Genomic DNA, 21,654 nt, shown 5'->3' with positions numbered 1-21,654 from the left:
GTCACAGACACTTAAAAAACTAAAATAAATAGGAACGTGGATCAGAAAACCTGTCAGTTTGTAGTGTGCAGCGCGACACATCGCCTTCGCATCGAGTTGATCAGGCTGCTGATTGTGGCCTGTGGAATGTTGTTCCACTCCTCTTCAATGTCTGTGCGAAGTTAATGGATATTGGAACACACGATCATACACGTCGATCCAGAGCATCCCAAACAAGTTCAATGGGTTCAATGATGTCTGGTGAGTATGCAGGCCATGGAATAACTTGAACATTTTAGCTTCCAGGAATAGTGTACAGATCCTTGCAACATGGGGCCATGCATAATCATGCTAAAACATGAAGTGATGGTGGAGGATAAATGGCACTACAAATGGGCCTCAGGATCTCATTTCATTATCTGTGCATTCAAATTGCCATTGATAAAATGCAATTGTGTTAGTTTTCGTAGCTTATGCCTGCCCATACCATAACCCCACCATTCACGACATTGATTTTAGCAAACCACTCGCCAAAACGACACCATACACATGGTTTGTGGTTGTAAGGCCGGTTGGCTGTACTGTCAAATTCTCTAAAAAGTTGTTGGAGGTGGCTTATGGTAAAGAAATTGACATATAATTATCTGGCAACAGCTCTGGTAGACATTCCTGCAGTCAGCATGCCAATTGCATGCTCCCTCAAAACATGAGACATCTGTAGCATTGTGTTGTGTGAAAAAAAAAAAAATCACACATTTTAGAGTGGCCCTTTGTCCCCAGCACAAGGTGCACCTGTGTAATGATCATGCTGTTTAAATCAGCTTCTTGATATGCCACACATGTCAGGTGGATGGATTATCTTGGCAAAAATACATCTATGCTCATTAACAGGGATGTAAACCAAATTTGCGAGAAATGTTTGTGCATAGGGGATCTTTTATTTCAGTTCATTAAACATGGGACCAAAACTTCACATGTTGCATTTTATTTTTGTTCAGTATAGTTTAAACAAGAACTACAAAACCTGATAAGGAGAGACTACAGTTGAGGGAGAAACAGACAGTAGGCCCTATTGCAGAGAAAGCATAAGGACACAAAAAAAGAGAACGAGAAGAGGAAAGCAAGATCGAGCATGTACGAGAGAGAAACTACAGAGCGTGGGTGAGGGAGAGAGAGTGAGAACTTCAGAGTGGGTGTAGCCTACTGTGTGACACTAAAACATCACCTCAAGCATCCTGTAGTGTGTGTAGAAAAACACTGCTGCTGACAAGTAAACAAAACAACTATGCTTATGCTCATAAGAATAATCTTAAGGGCATCTTAATCAGTAGTTCTTGCCATTGAAGAAAAACCTGCCATTTCTGTATATCAACAATATGTCTGTATCCTAAGCCAGTGTCTCCCCTATATTCATTTAGCAACAGTGGCCAAACACTGCTAAATTCTTGCCACCACTGCAAAAAATGTCAATATTTATACAGTGACAAGCTTTTAAATGGATAGTCATTAGCTCAATGACTGGAAGTCTATGGGAACAGCTAGCATGTCATTGCGCTGACACTAGTAGCAAAGCACCCCCCGGTGGGTGAGATGTAAGAGATGTATGGCTGGGTCTGGATATAGGCCACAGAGAGGTCAAGGGCACTGACCCAAAACAGTCTGGCGGGACCGAAATAAACGTACCCTCTCAGCTGAGACAGATTGTATTTGCATGCTGGCAAACCAAACATAACTTACACTGTCTGTATGTGTGTGTTAGGGGGTAAGGCAACATGGTGTCATAATGAGCCAACCTCTTCCTCTGCTTTTATGGGCCCCATCAAGAGGCACGTCTTGGCTCAACATGATGCCTCAGAGCTCTGTAAACACCCCACCTCACTGAGTGGAAAGTATGTGTGTGTGCATGTACTAGCAAAAGAGGCATGCCTTGAATAGCCTGCAGCTTCGCCGATCAGCTGATCCATGTCCAAGTCTGTGTGTCACTGTCAAATCAAACTTTAATTGTGACATGCTTCGTAAACAACAGGTGTAGACTAACAGTGAAATGCTTACTTAAGGGAGAGGTGAAGCTGGTTGAGAGAATACCAAGAGTGTGGAAAGCTGTCATCAAGGCAAAGGGTGGCTACTTTGAAGAATGATTCCATGTGTTATTTCATAGTTTTGATATCTTCACTATTATTCTACAATGTAGAAAATAGTAAAAATAAAGAAAAACCCTTGAATGAGTAGATGTGTCCAAACTTTTGACTGGTATTAACACCAGCTAACTATGTGTATGTGGCCAACAAAATTTGATTTGATTTGTGAGTGTGTGGGTAGAGTCCAGTGAGAGTGCATAGACAAAGAGAGTGTTAAAAATACATTTAAAAACAAAGGTCAATGTAGATAGTCCGAGTAGCTATTTGGTTAACTACACTGAAAAAAGCTTATCCCAGAAATGTTCCATACGCACAAAAAGCTTCTCAAATTTTATGCACAATTTTGTTTTAAATCCCTGTTAGTGAGCATTTCTCCTTTGCCAAGATAATCATCCACCAGACAGGTGTGGCATATCAAGAAGCTGACTGAACAGTATGATCATTATTACATAGGTGCACCTTGTGCTTATGACAATAAAAGGCCACTAAAATGTGCAGTTGTGTCACACAACGCCACAGATGTCTCAAGTTGAGGAAGCATGCAACTGGCATGCTGACTACAGGAATGTCCACCAGAGCTTTTGACCGAGAATTGAATGTTCACTTCTCTACCTTAAGCTGTCTCCAACATCATTTTAGAGAATTTGGAAGTATGTCCAACTGGCGTTGTGTGGGCAAGTGGTTTTCTGATGCCAACAATGTTAACAGAGTGCCCTATGTGGCAAAGGGTTTATGGTATGGACAGGCATAAGCTATGGACAACGAACACAATTGCATTTTATCGATGGCAATGTCAATGCACAGAGATACCGTGATGAGATCCTGAGGCCCATTGTCGTGCCATTCATCCGCCGCCATCACATGTTTCAGCATGACAATGCATGGCCCAATGTTGCAAGGATCTGTACACAATTCCTGGAAGCTGAAAATGTCCCAGTTCTTCCATGGACTGCAAACTCAGACATGTCACCCATTGAGCATGTTTGGGATGCTCTGGATCGACAGCGTGTTCCAATATCCATCAACTTCGCACAGACATTGAAGATGAGTGGGACAACATTCCACGGGCCACAATAAACAGCCTCATCAACTCTATGCGAAAGGAGATGTGTCACACGGCATGAGGCAAATGGTGGTCACACCAGATACTGACTTATTTTCTGATCCACGCCCCTATTTATTTTTTAAAGTATCTGTGACCAACAGATGCATATCTATATTCCCAGTCATGTGAAATCCATAGATTAGAACCTAATTTATTTAAATTGACTGATTTCCTTATATGAACTGTAACTTAGTAAAATGTTTGAAATTATTGTATGTGGCATTATATTTTTGTTCAGTATATTAAGCAGTCTTATGGCTTAGGGGGTAGAAGCTGCTCAGGAACCTTTTTGTCCTCGACTTAGCGGGCCGGTCCCCTTCTTATCCAACATTAATGCTTGACTATTGATAGTTTTCTATATCTGGGCCCATAGCCAATATGGGCCAGCTTCTCCATGGCCTTTTGGCAGGTCACAGAGAATACACCAGACTAGGCCTATTCCTTACACAGATCCATTTCTCTGTTTTATAATTAAAGTCTGGGCTCTGACGTTGCAAGGCGTGTCTGTCTGTGTGTCCCATGGATGGTCCTTATACCTGACCCATATCCCCCAGGACATTAGTCTGACTTCAGAATCACTACCTGGCTGGGCCAGTGAAACGGAGGGAGGTGGTATGGCAGACAAGTAAACACATTGCTGAAGGTCACTTTTCAAACAAACATACCTGTGTCTGGTTACTAGTTATGCAAATGTAAAATTAGAGTATAAAGACAGCTCAGGAATTTGGGACATTAGACTTACAATATTTCCATGGATAAATCGATCAATGTTTTGATCTGTTTGGTGGACTATTTTGACCAACCAACATACAGTACAGGAACGTAAATCGGGCCCCTTGACGTTTTCCACATTTTATTACGTTACAGCCTTATTCTAAACTGGATACCATTTTCTCTCATCAATCCACACACAATGCCCCATAATGACAAAGTAAAAACAGGTTTTTCAAAATGTTTGCAAAAAATAAATAAAAAATACCTTATTTACATAAGTATTCAGACCCTTTGATATGAAACTCGAAATTGAGCTCAGGTGCATCCTGTTTCCATTGATCATCCTTGAGATGTTTCTAAAACTTCATTGGAATCCACCTGGGGAAAATTCAATTGATTGGACATGATTTGGAAAGGCACACACCTGTCTATATAAATATCCAACAGTGCATGTCAGAGCAAAAACCAAGCCATGAGGTTGAAGGAATTGTCCGTAGAGCACCGAGACAGGATTGTGTCGAGGAACAGATCTGGGGAACAGTACCAAAAAATGTCTGCAGCATTGAATGTCCCCAAGAACACAGTGGCCTCCATTTTTAAATGGAAGAAGTTTGGAACCACCAAGACTCTTCCTAGAGCTGGCCGCCCAGCCAAACTGAGCAATCGGGGTAGAAGGGTCTTGGTCAGGGAGGTGACCAAGAACCCGATGGTCACTCTGACAGAGCTCCAGAGTTGGAGATGGGAGAACCTTCCAGAAGGACAACCATCTCTGCAACACTCCACCAATCAGGCCGTTATGGTAGTGGCCAGACAGAAGCCACTCATCAGTAAAAGGCACAGTAAAAGGCCTGCTTGGAGTTTGCCAGAAGGCACCCAATAACTCTCAGACCATGAGAAACAAGATTCTCTCATCTGATGAAACCAAGATTGAACTCTTTGGCCTGAATGCCAAGCATCAAGTCTGGAGGAAACCTGGCACCATCCCTACGGTGAAGCATGATGGCAGCAGCATGGTGGTGGCAGCATCATGCTGTGGGAATGTTTTTCAGCAGCAGGGACTGGGAGACGAGTCAGGATCGAGGCTGAACAGAGCAAAGTAGAGAGATCCTTAATGAAAACCTGCTCCAGAGTGCTCAGGACCTCAAACTTCGCGAAGGTTCACCTTCCAACAGGACAACGACCCTAAGCACACAGCCAAGACAACGCAGGAGTGGCTTCGGGACAAGTCTCTGAATGTCCTTGAGTGGCCCAGTCAGAGCCGGACTTCAAAAAAGCTTTGCAGCGACGCTCCCCATCCAACCTGATAGAGCTTGAGATGATCTGCAGAGAAGAAATGGGAGAAACTCCCCAAATACAGGTGTGCCAAGCTTGTAGCGTCATTCCCAAGAAGACTCAAGGCTGTAATCGCTGCCAAAGGTGCCTCAACAAAATACTGAGTAAAAGGGTCTGAATACTTAAATTAGATATCCTTTTTATATACATTAGCAAAAATGTCTAAAGACCTGTATTTATGCTTTGTCATTATGGAGTATTGTATGTAGATTGATTAAATCGTTTTTTTGGGGGGGGGGGTTTAATCTGTAACCTAACAAAATGTGGAAAAAGTGGTCTGAATAATTTCCCAATGATGTAATTCAGAAGAAATCATACAAACTGTCTGCACAAAAGCAAATCTCAGGCATTTTAACTCAGTAACGGAAGAGAGCCCGTATTCACGGTGACAGGTGAAAAGTTTCCACCTGTCACTGTTCTGGGAGAAATAGAGGCAGGGTGAGGCATGTCAGCATGGCCGAGCGGTCTAAGTCACTGCGTTCAGGTCGCAGTCTCCCCTGGAGGCGTGGGATCAAATCCCACTTGACACTAACATTTTGGTTAACCCTCACAACTAATAGGTGAACAAATGAATAATGTTGTTACAACAACACAGCCTAAAGGTATTCAATAATCCTGGAACCCAGAACCAGCCATGATGTCTGGAAAGTTATGAACACATCTGCAAGTAGTGAGCAAATTAATACGCTTGTCAAAAGAGCACTTAAAAGGAGCAGTAGGTAAGCTTTATGGGTGACCTGAACAAATTCAAGTAGAAATTAGAGTTCTTGATCTGTCATTCTCATTGAAAGCAAGGGGGCAAGTTTTGTTTTTGCTCTTTTTACCCCAGCTTCAAACAGAAGAAAATATAATATTTTTGTTTATTGAATAGATTTCACAGCAATTTAGACAGTACAATGATTCTCTGTCAAATAAACTAAAATTAGGCGAACCAGTCGAATTTTAGCAACCAGGAAATGGCAGAGCGATTTCTGCCTATTGTAGTTTTAAGCAGAGAGGAGAGGCAAAGCGAGAGGATTTAATCTTGTCCAAAATCTTTCTGCATGACATAAGCCCTTTATTGGTCTATGAGAGTGCCGAATTACGTGATGCTTATTTGATCTAATAGACGTTCCATAATGTTTAGGCTATTACAAAAGTAATGACATAAGTGGATGCACCTGGCATTCTGGCAACTTTGAGAAAAACTACTAAGTTGTGCTGGTTGTTCACAAGCGTATCTGGCCTCTCATTGGCTAGAATGGTACCACCTGATCTCGCCTGCCTTAATCATTGAGGACATGTATTTCTATTGTTAGAGCGGTCACTCCGTTTATTTTGTCAATATAATAGATCATCTTTGCCCTAAGGTATTCAAATCATCTTAGAACCCAGAAGCAGCCAATGGCGCCTGACTGTTAGACATGTAGGTGAGTTAGGAGGAAAGATAAACATGTCAGGATGGCCGAGCGGTCTAAGGCGCTGCGTTCAGGATGCAGTCCCCCCTGGAGGCTTGGATTCAAATCCCACTTCTGACAACATTTTGGTTGTTCCTGGCAACTAAGAGTGCAAATCAATAGTGTCATACTAAATACCTATTGTAAATGTAGGAGTAACAGCCAAAACCTGAACCAGGGCAAGAGGCTTTAACTTGGCAGGCTGCCTACGTTCCCCTTGAGGCAATCAAGCTCACTCTGATATCCAGGCAGTAAAGTATGTTGTTGGCAGACAAGCAGATACCACTGCTTATCTATAGAGTTAGAAACCCAGAGAGAGGGAGTCTTGGTAGGGTCGTGACTGTTCGATATAACAGTTGCACATTAAGCTAAACATGTCAGCATGGCCGAGCGGTCTAAGTCACTGCGTTCAGGTCGCAGTCTCCCCTGGAGGCGTGGGTTCGAATCCCACTTGACATTTTTTTTTAGCTAATCCTGGCAAATGACAGATAAAATGGATAGTGTTATAATAAAGGAAAAAAGTAATGAGCTATTCAGTAAACACTGAAAGATAATCTAAATAAAGAAAAAAGGCTAAGCAAGGGTGTTGATTTGATTTGTGTGTCAGTTTCCTTTCTTCGCTCAGATTTCAGCTACGTCCCGATAAAGCTATTTTAGACTGTCTCCTCTTCCTCAGTCATGACCACTGATCTGGGAGGACTTGAAAGGTGAAAGCAATATTAAGGACACCTATCCAGTCCCTTCAAGTATTAGTACAAAGGAACAGAAAGGAAACAAGAGCAGAATGCCTTTGAAAGCCTTGGGACAGTGGTGAACTTCAAGAATCGGAACCTTTCCTGTAGTGTCAGCACTGACATCCCAAGTGTCTTTCCTTATAACTCAACAGGTGTCCGTCCTTTGGTGATCTACAGACCAGCATCTGTTAGGGGGCTCAGAGGAACGGCGGTTAGTCTGGGACTTGATTTTGACTGGGGGAGGGGGCGGCAGGGGTAGTCTGTTACATAAGCCCAGACAGCAGTGCGTTTTTGTTTTTTTGCAGTGTGTTTGTACAGCCGTACTGCCCAGCTTGGAACATAGCTAGCCTGCCATTTCAGACAAGAGGGTTGGACTTGAGTAGATTGGAGTCAGATTGTGCAATACTCCTGCTTAGGGCTGTCCCCTACTAAAGAAAATCTTGGTCGACCGAAAGTCTGTTCTTCCGAACAATCGATTGCTCAACATTTTTAAACGTGTATTTTCCATATATAAAAAACACAGTATGCGCTTTAATAAAATCAACTATTTGTATTGAACTCGTCTGATACTTTAAACAGTTTGAAGCCTCAAGAGGGCACCAGAGATCTAGATAACCAGAAGAAGAAAAATTACTTAAAACTTCTTATGGCTGCAAGGGAAAGTATTGAGTAGCCAGTGAAATCGTGCCCATTTCAAACGGCCTCGTACTCAATTCTTGCTCGTACAATATGGATATTATTATTACTATTGGATAGAAAACACTCTCTAGTTTCTAAAACCGTTGGAATTATTTCTCTGAGTGAAACAGAACTCATTTGGCAGCACTTTCCCTGACCAGGAAGTAGAATGTCAGAAATATATGCTCTGTTCAACTTCCTGCCTATACATGGTCATGACACGTAGGAGTCTACGTACACTCCATACGCCTTCCTCTGGGTGTCAAAATGATGTGAGAGAAGAAATGTTGTGTTTATCTTGGTCTGAGGTGGAATAAAAGCTATTTCTTTGACGTGACCGTCCACTTCCGGTACTCTGAAGCGCGCGACTTGGAAGTGGGATTGCCTTCTGTTTTGCTGCCGTAATGGACGACAACTATCTCCGGCTCGGATTTTATTTGATACATGTGACCATATCATCGTAATGTATGTTTTTTCAATATAGTTTAATCAGATTATTGAAATTTTTTCGGGAGTTTTGCCGTGTTCCATTCTCTGACTGTGTTTACGTTGGAGAGATCCGTGCCACTCGGCTAGTGCCCATGCTAAATGAAGAGGGAAATTTGCCATTCTGAATCCAAACAACGACTCATCTGGACAAAGGACACCTTGTTCAACATTCTGATGAAAGATCAGCAAAAGTAAGACCCAATTTATGATGTTATTTCATATATCTGTCGTGCATGTGAACTGGTCGTGGGCGCCCAAGTGTTTCTGGCTATTGTGGCTACGCTAATATAGCGCTACATTTTGTTTTCGCTGTAAAACATTTAATAAATCGGAAATATTGTCTGGAATCACAAGATGCCTGTCTTTCAATTGCTGCACACTATGTATTTTTCAGAAATGTTTTATGATGAGTAATTAGGTATTTGACGTTGGTGTCTGTAAATATTATGGCTGCTTTCGGTGCAATTTCTGATTGTAGCTGAAATGTAAACTATGATTTATACCTGAAATATGCAAATTTTTCGAACAAAACATATGCTATACAATAAATATGTTATCAGACTGTCATCTGATGAAGTTTTTTCTTGGTTAGTGGCTATTTATTTCTTTATTTGGTCGAATTTGTGATAGCTAGTGATGGAGTAAGAAACTGATGGAGTTAGAAAAGTGGTGTCTTTTGCTAACGTGGTTAGCTAATAGATTTACATATTTTGTCTTCCCTGTAAAACATTTTAAAAATCGGACATGTTGGCTTGATTCACAAGATGTGTACCTTTCATATGCTGTATTGGACTTGTTAATGTGTGAAAGTTAAATATTTAAAAAAAATATCTTTTGAATTTCGCGCCCTGCACTTGAGCTGGATGTTGTCATAAGTGTACCGGTGTCGGGCCAGCCAGCCTAACAGGTTAACCAGACTGAACTATTTTCCTCCCACTCCTGTTGGCTTTCGCAATTTCTGCCATTACTCTCCTGAAGTTGCCGGTAATAGGCTACACGAGGAGTCTGCAACCTTTCATGTGAAATGCCAATTTATTTGACAATTTCTACCGAGATGCATGACAGTTATGGTTTTCAAATGCACATTTTCGTTAAACAGTTTCGTTTAATTTATAATAACATCTTCATATCTCAAAATCATTCATATGTGGTTAATCAAAATTCTATCCAAATGAAAATGGTACAAACCTAAAAAGTAACTGAATGCCGTTGCCAACTATGTAAACATAGCCGACAAAGCGAACAAATAAAAACATTCCAGCCTGTAGTTAGAAAATATCCTGATTAAAAATACATTTCCTATGAATCACCTTATTTCAGACAAGCCATGTGTAGCCAAACTTGAAACATTGTATCAACTATTAACTTGGGCCAGCCCAAAGCTTGCACTAGCAAACTTGCAACATTGTATAAAATATTCTGGGACCTCAGTTTCCTGAGCCAGTGAGCACAGGACAGACACAGCTGTAGGATATTTGCGCAATGGATTAGAAGCAGTGCTTGATTTGGGCAGGAGCTCATCAGAGCTTGGTACCGGCACCTCAAATGTTCTACTGCTTGAGTTCCTGTTCCTCTTATAGAATATTAGCTCAAAAGTATTGTGGAGCTCCTGCACCTAAATAAACTCAGCAAAAAAAGAAATGTCCTCTCACTATCAACTATCAACTTATTTTCAGCAAACTTAACATGTGTAAATATTTGTATGAACATAACAAGATTCAACAACTGAGACAAACTGAACAAGTTCCACAGACATGTGACTAACAGAAATATAATAATGTGTCCCTGAACAAAGGGGGGGGGGGGTCAAAATCAAAAGTAACAGTCAGTATCTGGTGTACTGCATTAAGTACTGCATTGCATCTCCTTGGACTGCACCAGATTTGCCAGTTCTTGCTGTGAGATTTTACCCCACTCTTCCACCAAGGCACCTGCAAGTTCCCAGACATTTCTGGGAGGGGGGGGGGGGGGGGGGGGGCCTTAGCCCTCACCCTCCGATCCAACAGATCCCAGACGTGCTCAAATGGCCATGGCAGAACACTGCCATTCCTGTCTTGCAGGAAATCACACACAGAATGAGCAGTATGGCTGGTGGCAATGTCATGCTGGAGGGTCATGTCAGGATGAGCCTGCAGGAAGGGTACCACATGAGGGAGGAGGATGTCTTCCCTGTAACGTACAGCGTTGAGATTGCCTGGAAAGCTCAGTCCGATGATGCTGTGACCACCCACCTCCAAAATCGATCCCGCTCCAGAGTACAGGCCTCAGTGTAACGCTCATTCCTTCGACGATAAACACGAATAACTGTGACCTTTAGGAGGCATAACCTGCCTTGGACAAGCACAGAATTCATGTAAACCAGGGGTAGGCAACTAGAATTAGCCGTGGGTTGACAATTGTTTTGCTAAAAACTTTGGGAGAGCAAAAAAATATAATCCCAGGTGGCCGGTCTTGGCCTGCGGGCAGCCTGTTGCCGACCCCTGACGTAAACCAACAAAAAGCGATTTTAACAAACAACCACAGAGTCTGGGTCAAGTGTAGCAGTCAGACTCACCGATGCCTGTGTTTGCACTGACCACCAGCATGGCAAAGTCTGGGCAGTAGCTGGTCAGGCCAAAGATGGTTGTCTTCAGGTACTTGTGGTGGCCGGCCAAGTCAATGAACGTGATCATCTTAGAGGCACTCTCACATATCTCCTCTGCTGTCCGCGACTCACTGTAGTTCACCACCTGAGGGACACAAGAGGTCAAAGGTATAAAAAAATAAAAAAAATCACAAGCCAACCTATCTAGTCCTTTCATCTATTAGTGGTTATGAAAAAGACATTTGAGAGTTTGGGACATGGCCAGTCCTTTCCCTCACCTCTCCTTTGCTGTTGAAGCCGAGAATCTCAAAGCTGATGCTGGAGGTGCGTCCTGTCTGGATCTCGTGGAGGTGTCTGAAGAGGTTGAGTCTGGCCCGGCCTCGCCCGTTATCCAGCTCACCCTGTGTCAGCACACCTAGCAGGGTGGACTTTCCTGAATCCACGTTACCCAGCACAGCCACCCGCAGGTCCAGGAACTAAATACAAAAACACACGTATAACATAGTATGAATGTTGACCTAGTCACACATAGCCAACTTATCAGCAAATGTTGTAGTAGTAGTACGACAAGTAGTGACTCTCACTGTCTACAGCCAATGTAAACACACTTAACAGCTTATGAGCTTCTCATGAGGTCACTAACCTGCTGGTCGTCTGGCACCTTCCTTATGAGAACCTCAGCTATCTTACGAGGGATATCAGCATCGTGGTCCACCTCTCTCTCTCTGAGAATGGTGATGTCAGCCCCAACCCTTCAAGTCAAAAGTAAATGAAAAGAGTCAATTACACGTACAACATCGGCACAGAAATACTTCTGGTACAAGAATTGCACAAACAATTTCATCACATCTTTAAAAAAAGGAGTATACGAGAAGGCTGGCAGGGCTCCAGAGTGGCGCAGCGGTCTAAGACACTGCATCTCAGTACTTGAGGCATCACTAGACACCATGGTTCGAATCCAGGCTGTATCACAACCGGACGTTATTGGGAGTCCCATAGGGAGGCGCACAATTGGCCCAGCGTCGTCCGGGTTTGGCCAGTGTAGGCAGTCATTGTAAATTATAATTTGTTCTTAACTGACTTGCCTAGTTAAGGTTAAATAAAAAAACATTTAATCTAAACAGTTGGTGTGTGGGTCGTACTTCTCTGCCATCCTGCCTAGGGTCTTTAGCGATGACCTCAGGTCTTCCTCTGATAGGCCCACCAGCATGCCGTTGTCATCGACACCAATCTGATAGACAGCTTCACCACGCCCCTCCTGTAGACGCCATTTCATCTGTGTGGCCAGGTGTTCAAAGCGGTATTGCGTGGGGTCGATCAGCTTCAGCTGTAGAGGGGGAGAGGAAGCTGAGACTAAAGAGCTGAAGGAATGGTATGGCTAATACATTGCTAACGCCTCTGTTCAGGCCAATTAATGTTTCTAGTTTGCATTTTGCAGGTGGTGAAAATAACTAATACTGTAAGTAGGATGTCTTTGTACATTTGTTTGGAGGCAGCAGCTGCCCCTGGTCCTAAAAATGACAGTGCTAATCCACTGTGGTAGAACATGAACATGTTCGGGTTGCAGCCAGACTATTCACTGCTCTTTGGTCATAATACACCTTTACATACAGAACAGAAGAGTGAAACAAAGCTACATCCAGTCTTTTCCACTAGCGCCGGCTGTCGGCTGAACAGCCGATTACAGGCTCATTTTCAGCCAGCTACTTTTTCCACTTTAACTAAGCTACTTTCAAAAAAGTCAACCGATCCCTCTCCCGCTAGAAGAAACATACATCTTTCTAGCAATCTATTGACTTTAAACATCAGCTATCTGAGCAGCTAACCGATCACTGCAGCTGTACATCGTCCATCTGTAAATAGCCCACCCAATCTACCTACCACATCCTAATATTGTTTTTATTTACTTTGCTGCTCTTTTGCACACCAGTATCACTACTTACACACCATCATCATCTGCTCATCTATCACTTCAGTGTTAATCTGCTAAATTGTAATTACTTTGCTACTATGGAATATGTATTGCCTTACTTCCTCATGCCATTTGCACACACTGTATATGCTTTCTTTTTTTCCCTATTGTGTTGACTGTACACTTGTTTATTCCATGTGTAACTCTCTGTTGTTGTTTCTGTCGCACTACTTTGCTTTATCTTGGCCAGGTCGCAGGCCTACCTGGTTAAATAAAGGTGAAATAAAATAATTTTTAAAAATAGGCGCTTGTCAATCACAAAGCGAGCGATGACAGGAAAAACTGCTTTGTCTCGCCTTCCGATACCTGTGTGCAGTGGGATTTGTCTGCACTGTGGTTGGTTGAAGTCAAATTTCTTTACATGCAGGGGGAGAGCATGATGCTTCTTCATCTTCTCTGAGTGAATTTCATTTTACTTGCATATACACCTATACTTTTTCAGTTCGCAAGGTGTAAAGTATGAGCATATGTGCAAGTTGTGGTTTATACCAAAATAAATAGCTGCCATAGCGAAAAGTACAGTTGAAGTCGGAAGTTTAAATACACTTAGGTTGGAGTCATTAAAACTAGTTTTTCTATCACTCCACAAATTTCTTGTTAACAAACTATAGTTTTGGCAAGTCGGTTAGGACATCTACTTTGTGCATGACAAGTCATTTTTCCAACAATTGGTAACAGACAGATTATTTCACTGTATCACAATTCCAGTGGGTCAGAAGTTCACATACACAAAGTTGAATGTACCTTTAAACAGCTTGGAAAATTCGAGAAAATTATGTCATGGCTTTAGAAGCTTCTGATAAATCATGTCAATTAGCCTGAGTCAATTAGAGGTGTACCTGTGGATGTATTTCAAGGGCTACCTTCAAACTCAGTGCCTCTTCGCTTGACATCATGGGAAAATCAAAAGAAATCAGCCAAGACCTCAGAAAAAAAATTGTAGACCTCCACAAGTCTGGTTAATCCTTGGGATCAATTTCCAAACGCCTGAAGGTACCACGTTCATCTGTACAAACAATAGTACGCAAGTATAAACACCATGGGACCACGCAGCCGTCATACCGCTCAGGAAGCAGACGTGTTCTGTCTCCTAGAGATAAACGTACGATGGTACGAAAAGTGCAAATCAACCCCTGAACAACAGCAAAAGACCGTGTGAAGATGCTGGAGGAAACAGGTACAAAAGTATCTATATCCACAGTAAAACAAGTCCTATATCAACATAACCTGAAAGGCCGCTCAGCAAGGAAGAAGACACTGCTCCAAAAACGCCATAAAAAAAGCCAGACCACGGTTTGCAACTGCACATGGGGACAAAGATCGTACTTTTTGGAGAAATGTCCTCTGGTCTGATGAAACAAAAATAGAACTGTTTGGACATAATGACCATCGTTATGTTTGGAGGAAAAAGGGGGAGGCTTGCAAGCCAAAGAACACCATCCCAACCGTGAAGTACGGGGGAGGCAGCATCATGTTATGGGGGTGCTTTGCTGCAGAAGGGACTGCTGCACTTCACAAAATAATGGCATCATGAGGCAAGAAAAATATGTGGATATATTGAAGCAACATCAAGACATCAGTCAGGAAGTTAAAGCTTGGTCGTAAATGGGTCTTCCAAATGGACCCCAAGCATACTTCTAAAGTTGTACAAAATGGCTTAAGGACAACAAAGTCAAGGTATTGGAGTGGCCATCACAAAGCCCTGACCTTAATCCTATAGAAAATGTGTGGGCAGAACTGAAAAATCATGTGCGAGCAAGGAGGCCTACAAACCTGACTCAGTTACACCAGCTCTGTCAGGAGGAATGGGCCAAAATTCACCCAACTTACTGTGGGAAGCTTGTGGAAGGCTACCCGAAATGTTTGACCCAAGTTAAACAATTTAAAGGCAATGCTACCAAATACTAATTGAGTGTATTTAAACTTCTGACCCACTGGGAATGTGATGAAAGAAATAAAAGCTGAAATAAATCATTCTCTCTACTATTATTCTGACATCTCACATTCTTAAAATAAAGTGGTGATCCTAACTGACCTAAGACAGGGAATTTTTACTAGGATTAAATGTCAGGAATTGTGAAAAACTGAGTTTAAATGTATTTGGCTAAGGTTTATGTAAACTTCCGACTTCAACTGTATTTCTGCGTTTTGTTTCATAGTGGGTAGCTAATCACACAAAGAACCATATAAAATCAGTATGATTTCTAATTTCTATGCAAACAACTACGTAGAGTCCCATATAACCCACCTTACATGCAGCAACAGTGCCTGGGGCATTGCGTGCACTGAGTGAAGTGCTGAAAGATTAATTTTTAGAACCGCACCAGCATAGAAGTTTGTGGAATTTAGCCGGAAGTCTACTGAAGTTTGACTTAGTCCTTGTGTTTCTTGGCTTTTTATCATTTTGTTCACACACACACACTAGATTGTTATCCAATGTTTGTTTGATCTTGATCAACTGCTACTAGCAAAGGGATGTCAGAGAATCTCATCTATCAAAGAGACGAATCACACCGTTACAACTAGAGGTCGACCGATTAATCGGGGCCGATTTCAAGTTTTCATAACAATCGGAAATCTGTATTTTTGGGCGCCGATTTGCCGTTTTTTTTTTTTTTTTTTTTTTTACACCTTTATTTAACTAGGCAAGTCAGTTAAGAACACATTCTTATTTTCAATGACGGCCTAGGAACGTTCTGCCTCATTTTTGTTTTAATAAATCGGCCGATTAATCGGTATCGGCTTTTTTTGTCCTCCAATAATCGGTATCGGCATTGAAAAATCATAATCGGTCGACCTCTAGTTACAACAGTAAGGTGTGATTAAAGCCCGTCCTTAAAGTTTCAGCTGAATATTTGTCACACCCAAGTGATTCAAATATTTGAGGGCACATTGTCCTTTATTGAGCATGGAAAACACCCAAAAACTTTTATTCATTTACAGTGTTTGCCCTATATTTTCAGGATGGTAAAACGTTCTCAGTGTAACGTTTGTGTAAAGTATTCAGATATAAAGTACGTAGAACTAACAATCACCAAAATAAAAACTAGACAGTCAGGGGAAAAAATAGCATGTAAAAAGTGCTGGACCCTCGTTTCATGAGCTGAGATAAAACATCCCAGAACTTTTCCATACACACAAAAACCTTATCTCTCTCAAATGCACAAATTTGTTTCCATCCCTGTTAGTGAGCATTTCTCCTTCGCCAAGATAATTCATCCACCTGACAGGTGTGGGATATCAAGAAGCTGATTAAACAGCATGATCATTACACAGGTGCACCTTGTGCTGGGGACAATAAAAAGCCACTCTAAAGTGTGCAATTTTGTCACAAAACAAAATGCAACAGATGTCTCAAGTTAAGGGAGCGTCCAATTGGTACGCTGACTGCAGGAATGTCCACCAGAGCTGTTGCATGTTCATTTCTCTACCATAAGCCACCTCCAACGTCATTTTAGAGAATTTGGTAGTACGTCCAACCAGCCTCAACCACAGACCAGGACCTCCACATCCGACTCCTTCACCTGCAGTGATAAACTAGGGCTAGGCTATTCACTTGTAAAGTAAAGCTGAAATATAGACAACCAATGATGGAGGTAAGATTATTGGAAACTGGTAGGCCTTCCATCAGCTGACAACTGCTATTCTCCAGTAATGAGTGAGCAAAGGTGTGTGTCATGACACATGTATAACATTGTATTTCAGCTTACCTTGTACTCTATATTCCCCTCTTCAGCCTGAAAGAGAGGAGAGGACAGCATTGTTATGTTGGACAGAAGAGAACTGAGACAAATGGTACCTAATGTTCTCTAAAAAGGCACAAAGAACCCCAATCTGACTGAAAGAGCAGTATCCAACAGTAAATGAATGAGTGGGTGGTTGGAAGAACTTTAAAGCTGCAACATTGTTTCAACTAGCCATAAAAGAGTCTACATGCAAATAGAACTGTAAAGTGATGCAATGTTGGCTTAAATTGCTCTTTGAGTAGAGATTGTGATTATTCTGTTAACTAAAGACCACATACCACAAAACCCAACAATAAAGTGCTTCTCGCGCAGTTGGCGGTAAGTGCACCCGATTCAGCTGCCCTGAGGCTGGGTAGGCGAAGTGTTCCCATTTTGTACCATCTCATGTGTCTGAAGGTACAAATCAAGTGCACTATAGGCCTGTCGCTGGCTGGCTCAGATTAGTGTCGGCAGTAACGTAGCAGGCATAAAAGAAAGCTATAGCAAAGTTGATACGGTGAGATAAAAAGTGTTTCAACATTAATAGTGAGATACTCAACGAATACAGCAAAGAGCTGCTGTTTTTTTTATGAGCAAGTTCATGTTTATTCTTAATCAGCACTGTCACTTTTTATTCAACCATAGAATTGGTGTTCTTCCTACATCCACTTGCGCTATACCCAGCACTGCAGCTGTAATGAATGAGTAGGAAAGTGTATTGATGGGTTTGCGTTGTTATTATTAGCAGTTTGTGTCTTTTGATATCAAGGAATATTTCACTTTCTCTGCTCATAAGAGTAACATAAATTTGTGCACGAGGTAGAAATAATCCGGTGCGACTCGAGTTTCAATCAGCTGGAAGACTGTTGCTTTTTGGTCAGTGTCAGCAGAGGAAAGGCAGGTGGACCCTTAGTCTGCTACTCTCTACCTCCACTGAGACTGACCATCAGTCCAGTAAAATAAAAACAAAAAGCAAAATATTGAAATGTATTGTTGCATAGGCTTACATTTTTTAAGTCATGTTAATAAATAAATTACAAATCTGAGCGGTAGATCTCAGCTTGCATTTTTACTCAGAAAGTGATCTTGACTCAGAAACGGTTGGTGACCACTGCCCTACATAAATGGGGATTCTAAATGGCCATGACAGAACACTGACATTCCTGTCTTGCAGGAAATCACGCACAGAACGAGCAATATGGCTGGTGGCATTGTCATGCTGGAGGGTCATGTCAGGATGAGCCTGCAGGAAGGGTACCACATGAGGGAGGAGGATGTCTTCCCTGTAACGCACAGCGTTGAGATTGCCTGCAAAGCTAAGTCCGATGATGCTGTGACCACCCACCTCCAAATTGATCAGCTCCAGAGTACAGGCCTCAGTGTAACGCTCATTCCTTCAACGATAAACGTGAATCCGAACATCACCCCTGGTGAGACAAAAACGCGACTCGTCAGTGAAGAGCACTTTTTGCCAGTCCTGTCTGGTCCAGCGACGGTGGGTTCGTGCCCATAGGCGACGTTGTTTCCGGTGATGTCTGGTGAGGACCTGCATTACAATAAGCCTACAAGACCTCAGTCCAGCCTCTCTCAGACAGTCTGAGCACTGATGGAGGGATTGTGCATTCCTGGTGTAACCAGGGCAGTTGTTGCCATCATGTACCTGTCCCGCAGGTGTGATGTTCGGATGTACCGATCCTGTGCAGGTGTTGTTACACGTTGTCTGCCACTGCGAGGACGATCAGCTGTCCGTCCTGTCTCCCTGTAGCGCTGTCTTAGGCGTCTCACAGTACAGATATTGCAATTTATTGCCCTGGCCACATCTGCAGTCCTCATGCCTCCTTGCAGCATGCCTAAGGCACGTTCACACAAATGAGCAGGGACCCTGGGCATCTTTCTTTTGGTGTTTTTCAAAGGCAGTAGAAAGGCCTCTTTAGTGTCCTAAGTTCTCATAACTGTGACCTGAATTGCCTACCGTTTGTAAGCTGTTAGTGTCTTAACGACCGTTCCACAGGTGCATGTTCATTAATTGTTCATGGTTCATTGAACAAGCATGGGAAACAGTGTTTAAACCCTTTACAATGAAGATCTGTTAAATTATATGGATTTTGACGAATTATCTTTGAAAGACAGGGTCCTGAAAAAGGGACGTTTATTTTTTTGATGAATTTGTTTCAGAGATATATACACACACAGCAGCTCAAGTTAAAGTAAATGGGAAATAAAGCTAAAAGACTAAGTAATAAACTATAGCTAATTATTATGTGAGGAGGTTCTATTCTATCTAAAATCTCTAAAATTCTCTGGGGGAGAAAGCAATTCATCAGCTCTGCAGATGATTTCAGTGGCGTCTGCCTTTGCTTCAATCCTCTACACTCAGCAGGCGAGGCAAGCCGTCCCTTTGCTATTTACAAACACAGCTGTTCCAGATTTTTTTAGCTACCTAACGTTAGCTAGTCAACAAACCATTGGAACCAATTATACAATATATTAAAAGGGAACGATCTGGCTAACTTGGCTATAGTAGTTTTACTGCAACTATTCAGTTCAATAAACAACCAACGTTGCTACATAATGTATTTTGTAAAGCTAGCTAACATAGCTAATTAGCTATAGCTACTTCCTACGTGTCACTGCATCTGTAGCCAGGAAGCTAGCTAATAGTGTAAAAATGACTTTCTGCTTGTAGACACTTGCTTCAAACGGGCAGTCAGTTCACAAGAACTTCAGACAGAAGATGGTTACAAACATGTTTTTGGACAATATGCACGCATACAAGTATGTTATGCACAAACTAATTGTAAGAGTTTTTATAAAAAATTTGGCGGGTAATAAACTTGCAAGCCATTTCTCTTTGGTCAGCTAGCTAACGTTAGCTAGCTACTGTACCACCCTATTGCAGGCTACGGAAACATATCTGCTTACCTCTGGGGGTAGATTAGCCGGGGGAAGATATGGGGGGTTATTGCTTGGTTTGGAGTTTCGGGATGACCGACTCTTTGCTTTTTTGGCATTCTTCAAACACTTTTTAGAACTCATTCCGAAGCCATTCCCCGAACTAACGTTAGATCCAACTCCTTGGCAACCAGACTTCTGCCCGGAACCTGATCCAAAAAGCTCTGATACCCGCGAATCCATTACTTCGGAATCGTGTGTACGCTAGCTATGCACGATTTGAAATAGAAAACGTCCTAAAACCGAGACATTCAAGCGTATTTTTAACGGGGAGAGTTTCAAAAAAATGTTTTTAAAAAATCGATAAGAACAACTCAACTGCCAGCTGGTTAGGGTTCCTGCCCACCAACAACAAAGTGGACAATAACAACTCCGCGTCGTTGACTCGTTTTGAGTTGACAGCGGATCTACGTCAGACCTATATTATTCATATTTAAAGTAGCTTGCTACGTCAGTATATTTTATCAATACAAAATATTTGGGCTTGTTCGACATTGCAGCCCACAGTGCAAGCGACTTCCGACTGATTGATCTACAAATCAACTTGCATCATAAATAATGATATTTTTAGATCATTCAGTCAATAACAGTTTACACATTGTAGGCTACATCACGGTTTTAACACGGCCAAAATTAGCTACTTAGAGGTGTATTCATATTACCTATATTTGAAGATGAAGTAAACTTTTAAATAACTTTCCAACTGATTGTGTAGCAATACCATTTGTTAGAAATATTGAGTTAATACAAGTTAAGATATGTATTTTAACCTAACCAATAGGCTAAACTTCATGAGGTTACGTTGTTACTACTGGGAACAACTTGTATGAACATGTATATTGTTCAATAGTACCACCATGTGGTCATACACAAACAAATATATTGGCTTTTGGGGAGGTGCATCTGTGACAGCCAAAAGTTGCACACTATTTAGTTTTCCAACAGCAAGGTTCAGTGCAACATGGCAGTGTTGCCATTGTTTATAAAAGTTTTCCTTTGTAATTTTGAAATAAGCATGTATCCAACCCTCATATCACACACAAACTGTAAATATGCACTCAGTGTCCAGTTTATAAGGTACAACCATCTAAAATAAAATGTTATTTGTCACATAGACCTTACAGTGAAATGCTTACTTTTGAGCCCTTAACCAACAATGCAAGGTTTTAAAAACTCCCGAGTGGTGCAGCGATCTAAGGCACTGCATCTCAGTGCCAGAGGTGTCGCTGGTTCAAATCCAGGCTGTATCTCATCTGGCTGTGATTGTGAGTCCCATAGGTGGGTGAACAATTGGCCCAGTGTCATCTGGGTTTGGCTGGGGTAGGCTGTCATTGTAAATAAGAATTTGTTCTTAACCGACTTGCTTAGTTAAATAAAGGTAAGAAATGTTTGCTAAATCAACTAAAGGAAAAATATTAACACAATAAAACAACAAGGCTATATACAAGTGGTACAGAGTCAATATGCCGGGGTACGGGTTTGTTGAGGTAATTGAGGCAATATGTACATGCAGGTAGGGGTAAAGTGACAGTGCATAAATAATAAATAGAGAGTAGCAGAAGTACATCAGCATGATGCAACAGGAACCAGGATTTGTCGGACCAGGCAATGTTTTCCACTCCGCAATTGTCCTGTGTTGGTGAGCGCATGCCCATCGGAGCCGCTTCTTCTTGTTTTTAGCTGATAGGAGTGGAACCTGGTGTGGATGTCTGCTGCAATAGCCCATCAGTGACAAGGACATCTCGGAACACAAGTTGTGTGTTCCGAGATGCCGTGTTGCACGCGGCTGTTGTACTGATATATTTGGGCTTGAAGT

The 21,654-nt window shown here is 42.0% G+C and overlaps 1 protein-coding gene across 2 annotated transcripts in view; it reads right to left on the bottom strand.

Moving 5' to 3' along the window:
* Window positions 1-20,227, bottom strand: part of LOC120017642 (GTP-binding protein 2-like) — a 31,577-nt gene extending 11,350 nt beyond the window's left edge. For both annotated transcript variants that reach the window (XR_005472131.1, XM_038960546.1), the window contains exons 1-6: window positions 19,809-20,227; window positions 16,872-16,898; window positions 12,332-12,516; window positions 11,833-11,941; window positions 11,468-11,665; window positions 11,160-11,334 (exon numbers count right to left, since the gene is read on the bottom strand). Coding sequence is in view for 1 of the 2 variants with exons in the window: in XM_038960546.1 (XP_038816474.1) it covers window positions 11,160-11,334; window positions 11,468-11,665; window positions 11,833-11,941; window positions 12,332-12,516; window positions 16,872-16,898; window positions 19,809-20,021 (907 nt within the window). In the remaining variant the exon portion in view is untranslated. The remainder of the gene's footprint in view (window positions 1-11,159; window positions 11,335-11,467; window positions 11,666-11,832; window positions 11,942-12,331; window positions 12,517-16,871; window positions 16,899-19,808) is intronic.
* Between the last annotated feature and the right edge of the window lie 1,427 nt (window positions 20,228-21,654).

The sequence above is a fragment of the Salvelinus namaycush genome, chromosome 22, assembly GCF_016432855.1.
Source record: "Salvelinus namaycush isolate Seneca chromosome 22, SaNama_1.0, whole genome shotgun sequence".
In the NCBI taxonomy this organism is placed as follows: Eukaryota; Metazoa; Chordata; class Actinopteri; order Salmoniformes; family Salmonidae; genus Salvelinus; species Salvelinus namaycush.
The sequence above is the reverse complement of the archived record's forward strand: the minus strand, read 5'-3'. Positions and strand labels throughout refer to the sequence as shown.